Source organism: Fukomys damarensis, unplaced genomic scaffold, assembly GCF_012274545.1.
Source record: "Fukomys damarensis isolate Sample0158 unplaced genomic scaffold, DMR_v1.0_HiC HiC_scaffold_24, whole genome shotgun sequence".
NCBI classification, from domain to species: Eukaryota; Metazoa; Chordata; class Mammalia; order Rodentia; family Bathyergidae; genus Fukomys; species Fukomys damarensis.
In genome coordinates this window covers 23,393,118-23,403,548 of record NW_022900936.1, presented here as the reverse complement: position 1 = coordinate 23,403,548, position 10,431 = coordinate 23,393,118, and the positions used below count along the sequence as shown (strand labels likewise).

Below are 10,431 nucleotides of genomic sequence, written 5' to 3'. Positions count from 1 at the left end.
CTATATATATATATATATGTATATATATATATATATATATATACACACACACACACACACACACACACACACACAGTTTTTCATGTAAATGAAACCATGCAGTATTTATACTTGTTTTACTTCACATACATTATGTTCTCAAAGGGCATCCATTTTCCTACAAATGACTCAAATTTGTCCTTTATGGCATAGTAGTAGTCCATTGTGTAGAAATACCACAATTTCTGTTGAGGGACATATAGGCTATTTCCAAGATTTGGTTATTTTAATTGTGCTATGAATCTCTTTTGGAAGATGTAGTTCTTGTACACTGCATATTGATGGGTTTTCCTTCTTGATCCATTCTACCAATCTGTCTTATGATTGGGGAGCTGAGGTCATTCACATTGAAAGCTATGAATGAGAGGTATTAACATTCCTGTCATTGCATTATTTTCCTGTTGCTTATTTCTTCATTGCTTCTCTTTATGCTAAGCTGCTCCTCCAGCCAGGTGTATTCATCCTTTTATAGTTATTGACATTGTTAGCATCCTTATCTCTATCTAGAATATCCTTGAGAATTTTTTATAATGCTGGTTTGGCGGACATCAATTTTTCTGAATGCTCCTTTCATGGATATACCTTATTTCTCTATCAACTTTAAAGAAAATGTTTGCAGGATAGCTAAATTGGGTTGGAGGTTATCTTTTAGGGCTTGAAACACTTCACTCCAAACTCTAAGATTTATGTCTTAAATAAATGTCATTAATGGGCTTATCTTTGTGTGTGATTCGCTGCCTTTAACAGCTTGTAAAATTTTGTCCCTGAGATGAACTTCTAGAATTTTTACTACAATATGGCAGGGAGAGGTTCCCTTTACCAAGAATAATCCTCTCCTAAGTATCAAAGACTTTCAGTCCGGATTTAACCTGTTTTCATACATCTCATAAGACAGCTTTCATTGTTTTCAAAATGTTAAGGTGAATGAACTATGATTTTTGAACTGAAATACCATCTATGTATTACACCAAATCCTTTATAATTATGATAGTCATATTAAAAAGCTATTCTGGGTTATATATTCTTGTTATTTTCAACTTTAAATCAGTGTCTTAAAGAAGATATTTTTATTACTGATTTAAGACATTCATGATGGAGCTGTACATGTATGAGCCACGGTATGGGACTATCTTATACTGCTGGATGGGATAGTCATACACATACCACCATTGATACAAGCCAGTGGGAATGTGTTGAAAGGCATTCAGGATCATCAAATGCCTCAACATCATCACTGTGAGTATATACTACTTTAGTGTGTACATGCATCAAAAAAAAAAACTCATTCTGAACACAGCCCTATCAAAATTACTTGCTTTGTGTTTTGGAAAAGAAACTTTTTCAAAATGTTAAACCAGAAACACAATGTGCTGGAAGACTAGATAGGTAAAACTCATGAAGTCATTGGCATAGGCAAAGACCTCTGAACAGAACCCTAACTGCAAAGGAAATAGTTCTGAGAATCAATAAATGTGATCTTAAATTTAAAAAGCTTCTGCACAGCAAAAGAACCTACAGAGTGAAACGAAAATCTACAGAATGAGAAAAAAAATTTGCCAGTGATTCCCCAGAGGTCTCATGTATAATACATAAAGAACTAAAATATATTAGATGACCCCCAAATTAAAGATCCAACAAAACAATGGGCAAACAAAATGAATACCCTTTACAGAAATACAAGTGGCCAATAAATACATGGAAAAAATGCCCAACATCACTGGTTCTTTGAGAAATGTAAATTGAAACAACACTGAAATTCTATCTTACCCCAGAAGAATGGCCATCATCAAGAATCAAATACCAGAAAGGGTACAGGGAAAAAGGATCCCTTCTACACTATTCGTGGGAATGTAAATAGTACAACCACGATGGAAATCAGTATGGCGATTCCTCAAAAAGCTAAAGCTAGAAATTCCATTTGACACAGCTATTTGTCTTCTAGGTATTTCCCCAAAGAGTTAAAAACAAATGGATACATATTGAGGATATAACTCCTAAGTGAAATAAATAAGTCACACATGTGTAAATACTGAATAGTTTCTCTGGTGTGAATAAACTATAATAGTACATAAGATCCGAATGAGATAATTGACAAAGTGAAATAGGAAGAAAAGGGCTAAAGGTGTAGGGGAAGTGGGAAGGGTAGGGGAAAGGTAATAAGGGAAAGGAAAAAAAAATATGAGAAAATGAAAAAATGGAAATAAAATGTTTGTAAATGGGGAGGGGAGGAGGGGGTAAAGGGGGGGCAGGGACAAGGGTAAAAAATGAGAACCAAGACCTGTCATGTAAACGTACAAGATCCCAGTAATGAATATAACTGTACTGTATACCTAAAATATACCAATAAACTCAATGAGGAAAAAAAAGTTAAAAACATACATACTATCACACATGAATACCCATGTTTATAGTAGCACAGTTCATAATAGCTAACTCTTGGAAACAGCTCAAGTCCATCAACAGATGAACAAAAAAAGAAAATGTATTATTTACACACAAAAGTACTACTCTGTCAGAGAGATAAACAAGTAATCTGTAGAAAAATGAATGCACCTAAGTGAAATAAATCAGATACACGAGCTGAAAGATCACACTGTTTCTCTTAAATGAGAAACCCAGAGTAAAAATAAAGAGCAAAATGAAAGATAGCTAATAGGCAGTAGGGAGATAGGTGTCAAAGGAGAAGGGGGTCAAGAGGTAGAGGTGGGAGATTAGGGATAAGGGATAAAAAAAGGAATTGGAATGTTTTATGTATATGTACCAACTCCCCACAAGAAATGTAAATATTAGTACATTACTCATATACTAATAAATTAAAAAAGGAAAAAAGACAAAAAGCTTACATCTTCCTGATTAAATAAGACAACCACATATCACTGTTAGTATTATTGGTTTCATTATATTTTTTTCTATGAGATAAAGCTTTTCTATAGTAGATTCCAGAAAGATCTAATGAAATCTGTTGGACAGAAGAGTTAAAGGAAAAATCTCAAAAGCAGTTTTCTAAGGTCTCCTTTAGATTAATTCATTACTTTATCTACTTTAGATTAATTCTTTATCAAATATTCATTACTTTTCACTATTCCTTATACTGATTATATACTAGTAAAGAAAACAGATCCTAAAATGGATATCTTCACTTGTGTAGTCTGTGAGTACCTCAAAGTGCATGTCTAAAGCTGTGCTACTGTTTTACCGCATTATCATATGATATTGGAATAAATAGATAAAATCAGTGAATCCTTATGGCATTACACCTGGGGTTGAGGAAGAGGGAGAGTATATTTAACAAATATACAAGCTAATTACTATAGTTGTAAGAAATATCACACAAAAAAAGATGTTTTGGGGATAGGTAGCAGTGGAGGGACAGTGACCAGAAGGAAGAGTGCTTCACTTTTTAAAATAGACAAATTCATTCTGTTGAACTGCCTTTCATGTATTTTAGCTAATGCCATGTAAGTTTTTACCTTCTCCATACTTCATTTCTAATCTCAATATTTTTGGTTGCAAAGATCTGGTGGGGGATTCACTAATTTTATCTATTTATTGCAATATCATATGATAATGGGGTAAAACAACACAGCTTTAGACATGCACTTTGAGGTACTCACAGACTACACAAATGAAGATATCCGTATTACTTGTGTATAGAGATGTGCAGCTTGGAGGGAAGGAAGTAGGTGATCTACAAGAACCAGCATATACAAGTGAAAGACTTGAGAGAATGAAGCTGGAAGGCCTAGGATAGAACATGCCAATGTTCTTTTTCATTTAAATAAAAAAGAAAGGAGACTATCAGGACTAATCAGAGGCATTGGGAAAACCACTAAGTAGGTACCACTATCAGAAGGAATGGTCTATAACAATATGAACTTGGGAAAGGTCAAACACAGAAACACTCACTGCCCGCCATGGTTATAAGTATAAGAGCTCTGGCAACAGAGACCTGGATTTGAATCCCTTCTTTTTCTCATAGTATCTACATGACTTTAAGGCAAAATACCTTTGTTTTGCTACATAAACAAGAATATTATTCCTACTTACTTCTTAGTCTGAGATGGAGAACTTTGTACATGTTAGCGATAATAAATGTTCTATTATAATTAAAATTAGCTCATAAAGGGTTTCTAATCTTTCCATTTACCTCTATAAGCATTTTCTTAGCCATATACCTCCACCCAAATTAACTAACATACAGTAAATAACATAGTAAATGGGAAATCAAATCCAGACAGTCTGGCTTTGGAGTTTGTGCCACTACATGGAATTTTTAGACCTCAAAGTATAAAATTAGTAACTTCTGCTCCTAATTACTATGCTTCAATTAATCTGCAGCTTCATTCTGATTATCAAGAGCAAACAAAAAAATGTGAGCATGAGTGCTTACATTGTCAGGTATTCCTGGATCAAATGGCAATAATCAAGAGTTGAGCCTTTTGAATTAGATTCTGCCATAATAATTTAAAGACTAAACAAAAAGTAAAAATATGAAGTTGAATCTTGGTAACATTTGGGAACCAATATGAGTATTAACTTAGATATCTTGCCAAAGAAACTCAGCTAATAAATGACAAAGTCAAAATTCAGGACCTATCCTTAATCATCAGAGCAGCAGAGGAGCAGTGGCGTATATGTTCAGCTGTAGAAAAGCATTCTCCTGTAAAAGTAGCAAGTAAAGTAGAATTACTGTGCTGCTCTATCATGAAAAGAAGCAAGGAAAAGCCAAGGAGACTTTTTCCCCTAATTTTATAATATACTTTATAATAAACTAGTTATACAAGTTTTTAACAGAGTAAAGATACTGTAGGACCTCTTTATAGATATAAGCATTAATCATTATATTTTGGGTACTGACAAAGGGCACTTGTCTGGCTGCATGCCCACCCTCACAGCACAATCCCCTATTTTGTTACAACCTCTTCTAGTTCAGACTCCAAAATTAGAAGATCAGAGCATTATTTGTTGACTTTAATTATATCTCAAATAGTTTATTTTCAATTAGTGTAAGCTTTATTGAGAGCCTCTTTGAGGCATATTTTGCAAGTTGCCTACTCAATACCCATTGTTTCTTTGTAAAAACACTGAAGCAGCTTCTCTTGAATACAAGGACAACAAGATGAACAGGAAATTATTAACAAAACTTCAAGAAAAGTTATTTTCAGGTGCAGAGAGAATGCTGGTATGTCCTTTCTTTTCTGCCTGGGAATAAGGAAGCAATGGCTAGAATTCCAGCAGCTACCTTAGTTCATGAGGTGACCTTGATGATGCAAACTATGTGTTCAGGAAAGTGGGACAACAAAAACACCCCAGAAACTTATGTCCTTCTGATCATGGAACTACCATACTAACTCACAACTTTTTCTGAAAGGTATACATATCCATTCCATTTCATTTCACCATTATATCTGGATTTTCTCCTACATATTGTCAGACCTAATGTCTAACAGATATACCTTCATAGCCAAAACTGTGTCTGATCAAAATTTAAATTTACTTTAGATTCAAATTAGTCAGCCTAATAAATTTAAGCAGTAAAGTTGGAAGAAAAAAAAAAAAAAAAAAAAAAAAAAAAAAAAGATAATTAGGTCAGGGATGCTGAGGCAGGAGAATTGCTGCAAGTTCAAGGCCAGCCTGGATTATATAGCAAAACTGTTTCTCACTCTGCCCTCATATTAGGTCAGGGATAAGAAAATGAAGTTTTACCAGCAGAGCCATTTAGAAAGTACTCACATTTACTTAAAGTACCAAGGCAGCTAAGGCAAAAATTTAATCTTGAGTCTTTATGTCCAAATATAATGAAGATGACCATATTAAGCTTTATATTTAAAAATGCTGCTGAGGGAGGGGGTTTGGGGATCAGGACTTTGCACTTGCTAGGCAGGCAGCGGAACCAGAGCTAAATCCCTGGCCCCAAAATGCTGCTTTTAGTTAATATTAGTACACGATGATGACATTATAGGATGGGAAATGAGAAAACTGTTAACATCAGACTGAGTTTGTATCTAGTATTTCCATGACAAGTGGGGACCTCTTTACTTATGTAAGTAGAAAGATGTTGATATGTCAGAAGCAGGACAAAGAGGAAAAGTGATAGTGTGAAATCCTTGATTTAGGTGATTTATATATCACTTTTCTTCAAGGAATTCATACTAAGATTCTAAGATTCAAACTAGTCCCCGACTATGGATCATGAACAGTGTTAACAGTCAAAGACACAAGAACCAAAATAGAATAACTCACCTGTGCCTTAACTAAGAGAAAATATCTACAGATTTGTCTTGCTGTAAAGATTTACTAAGGAGCTGAATGTGCTTCTGCCTCCTGGAAAGAACAACATATTAGAGAAAAAAATCCAAAACGGACTACACAGACAGCAGCTAGATATACGCTTCCTCATCAACCTCCACTAAAGAGGTTGCTTGGTGAAATGGGAATTGGTGTGTCAAAATTCTTTGGCACAAAATGAAAATAAGTTATGAAATAACAGTACTGGAGTCCTGCATCATTTCCCCCATCTAGTCTCGTTCTGACTTTGTTATATTACAGTTTAGTTTCATTACTGGCTCCTCACCACTCTAGGCTGCCTTCCTCTGTGTCTCAGCTTAGAAATGTTAGTGATTTGGTCATAAAATAGCTTAGAGATTTTACCACAGTGAACTAGATCCATATTAGAGCACTTGGTCATTAACATGAATGTTTATTGTATCTTACTGCCAAGGTTAGGTTATAGGTATTAGGAAATTTATGTATCTGTCTGCTAATCCTAGAAGTATACAAACTACCTTAATGAATTATTAGTTTTAAAAAGTCAACTTGGTGAATATATAAAAAGATTTGAGTTCTTCAAAGTCTATTTCTTAGTCCTTAAAAGTTTATTATTGATGGCTTGGAAGTATACAAAAAAATTAGGCATCCCTTTCCTTTTAATTACTGGGAAGTCACAGAAAAAACAAAACTTAGAGCAATGTGCAGAATACAAAATCTCTCCAACAAGCTTAGACTGTCTTTTGTTTTTTCTCTTTTTCCTTTGTTTTTATTTTATAAACATATGCATGCACACAACTTTTAAACAAGAGGCCAGTGGATTAGGAGACCAATGTTCATTCAATATAAACAATCTGAAAAGTATAAAATATTATTTTTATTCACTACAAATGTATGGACTCAAAATTAGCCTAAATATTATTATTCCTCAAGAGAATTTATTTTTACTAAGTCTTTTTGAGAAATAAAGAAAAACTGAGTAGTTTGTAATACATTTAGATAGGAAGCTATGAAACCAGACAATAGCAATATTACTATAACACGAAGAAAATTATATCAAGCTAGTAGAGTTAATTGTCATTTTTTAGAAGTTCCTCTTACATTCCAGTTTACTGACTGACATTATGCTAGGAACTTGGTATTGGAAAGAAAACTTGAAAAACATTTAAAATGGTCTACTAACAAAGAATATACCTGGTAATTTTTCTGGTATGTGATTTTTCACTTTTTTCTGTTGATCTTCAAAAACCTATACAAATATAAAAACTGTAATTTTGTGGAAATCAGGGTACTCCTTTCCCTTCCTTTTTCCTACAATAATCTTATGATATTAAATAGTTATAATGTATTAACTTATCACTATACCAAAAAGGAAAATGTGTATTTGTGAGAGTTGAGACTAGATATCACATAAACAGAAAAACAAATTTAGCTCTAACTTCTCACAAAAGTAAACTGGCATTTAAGTATATAAAGCCTAGAGTATATGTAGAATATTAAATAAAATAGTTCTAAATTGAGAATTGTTCTGAATTGTTCTAGTTCAAATTGAGAACTGCTTCCGCATTTTGAGAGACCACTACTGTATTACAAAAAAAAAAACAAAAAAAAAACAGGATGTATGTCATATTTGCTAAAGTATTTACAAAGATGTTACCGGAGGACCATTGAAGACAAATGCTACAAAAGCCATGATGAAAATTTAGGTTTCTACGACATGAGCCCCAATAATGATGATTTAGCAGAAAGCAGTGGTTAGGAAAAGTTAGGTAAATGAATAGTAAAGATAATCAATTAGGAAGCAGGAGTATAGGTTTTTATCAGCCCTACAATTAAAATAACTACTGCCAGTAGATTAGAGGAATTAAGATCACATATACTATTAATAATGGGCCAGGTTTCAAAGCCTAGGATGGTCAATTATGATTTCAAAGTGCATTTCTTAGGTTTGTAAGTTTGAGTTCTATCACATTTAAAATGAGTAATAGTTAAGTCATACCACAGCTATTTTGAGTTAAATAAGATAATCCATGTAAGGTGCTTAGCACAATGCCTAGCACATAATAACAACAGTTTGCCATCACCACTGCAGCAACCTTGAGCAGTCCAACTTTCTGGATCTCACTTTGCTTACATGTAAAATGCAGTTTGAACTGGACAAGGTCTAATGTCTTTCTCAACTAAATGTAAAACTCTACACCTGTCTGAATGTACAGGGCCACTCTATTTCTGAAGAAAATAAATTTAGTCTTTCATTTTAGCACAATTAAGAATCTGGTATAATGTAAATTCCCCAGAAGAATCATTATCTTTAATTTATCCTTTTGAAATTAGCTTAATTACTATACTTGTTAAATCCAAAGTCATAGGTTCTATGTAACTCAAAAGAAATCCAATGTTAAATCACATGTTTGGTGACATTTCTGAGTAACATGTCCTAACAGAAATTCCAGTGTATACAATTGTAATCTCTGTGTGCTTACTCTAAGATGATGTCTCACTATAAAAAAAGAAACAAAGATCATGAAAACTTTCATATATATAGTCCAGTGAAAAGAGAAATGCTGCTTTAAAACAGTCCAAATCTAACAGTCTCTTAGTATGACTCAAAATTCAAAATATAGGCAAACCTTATGATAACAAGAATATAAAGATTTTTAGTGACTCATAAATATCTAAAAAGAATAAGTTTTAATATGACATCAAGATTAAGGAAATACCTCCACATTTCTTGGAAGCGAACTCTTGATAGCCACAGACACATTAACTTTCCAAATACTTTCAATTAGTTTTTTTTTTAATCTTTGGGGTACTTTTCCATGTATTTAGTGATATTGTTACAAAATTTAAAAAATGTTTTGTTTTAAAAATTCCTACAGATGTTTGAGATCAATGAAAAAGTGCATATAAAATTTTAGGAACATTTCTCCACATGATGGAATAATGGGGAAGAGAGGAAAAATTCAGGGTCACCTGAGGTATTAGCATTGCAGGCCAGAAGGCACAAAATTACATTTGCTTATCTATATAAACTGTCATTATGAAACACACAATATGAAAACTCACACAAAGGTCGGTTGGATTCTGACAGCCTAGGTCTCAAGCAGGAAACATGTCTACCAAGCAATACTAATACCTCAAATGGGATTACTACTCTGGGTATTTAAAATACTTAACTCTCTTAAATCTTAACTTTGTTAACTCCATCTTCATTTCCAGACAACCGTATCTTTAAGTGGAGATCCACATTTCACACTTAGCAGTTTCCAATCATTCAAGAAATTTAACTTTACGTTATCACCATGAAGTGTATGTATCAGCATTAAGTAGTTATGCAAAGTTCATGTCATAAAATCAAAACCATACTGTCCTTACCCTCAATATTTAGTTCAAAACAAATGTGGCAGAAGGAGAGTGTTTCTTTGTCTGTTCCCAGTTTACAAACACTGCAAATGTTGTCATCATCCAAATCGATGTTTACAAAATGCTCCTCTTCGTTCATAGTGCCCCTATTAAGAAACAGAAAAGGAAAGTTACGCAACTTAGAGAACTTGCCACCACAGCAGGCGGTATTGGGAACTTCTAAGAACCAAGCAAGGTACCATTCGCAGTAGCACATCAGACAACAAGCATCGCCATACTTGGGTCCTTCAGTAACAGTTTTATCGTGGAAAATCACAAAGCTCATAAAAGCTTGGCCACAGGTGACGCTATTTCTTAACCCCTTCCTGATATTTCATGAGATTGAGGGGATCTGAAGGAAAGAGATTTGGGGGTTCACCACTCCCCACCCCCAACCCCCGTTCTCCTGACCTCGCATAGTGAGGCAGAGAGCTTGGTGAGGCCTTCCCAGCCGCCAGATTGACACCCAATTTAACGCGGCTAAAAGCAGAAAAACCGACCTGTTCCGACGGCGCTTCGCTAACCTCAGGGCGGGAACCTTGGCTGTGTTTCGCTCCCTCGGTGTCGCCGGGCTTCCGGTCGCAGGTCTGCGGCAGGAAAGTGCACGTGGGGCCGCGAAGAGGCGCGAAGACCCAGTCGCTCGCACTCTAGACCCGCGGCTACTCGGGATCCAGGTCGCACCAGCCAGAGGGACCTGTCCGGCCTGCGGCGCCGAAGAGTCCG

The 10,431-nt window shown here is 34.7% G+C and overlaps 1 protein-coding gene across 3 annotated transcripts in view; it reads right to left on the bottom strand.

Annotated features, from left to right (window-relative positions):
* CUNH21orf91 (chromosome unknown C21orf91 homolog) overlaps nt 1–10,431 on the bottom strand; it is a 25,809-nt gene that overhangs the window by 14,672 nt on the left and 706 nt on the right. Inside the window, exons 2-3 of one of the 3 annotated variants that reach the window (XM_010645656.3) lie at nt 10,209–10,295; nt 9,682–9,815 (exon numbers count right to left, since the gene is read on the bottom strand). In XM_010645656.3, coding sequence (XP_010643958.1) covers nt 9,682–9,808 — 127 coding nt within the window. In that variant the 5' untranslated portion in view covers nt 9,809–9,815; nt 10,209–10,295. Of the gene's footprint in view, nt 1–9,681; nt 9,816–10,208; nt 10,426–10,431 lie in introns of those variants that run through there. The other 2 variants (XM_010645655.3, XM_010645658.2) reach the window with 2 other exon arrangements.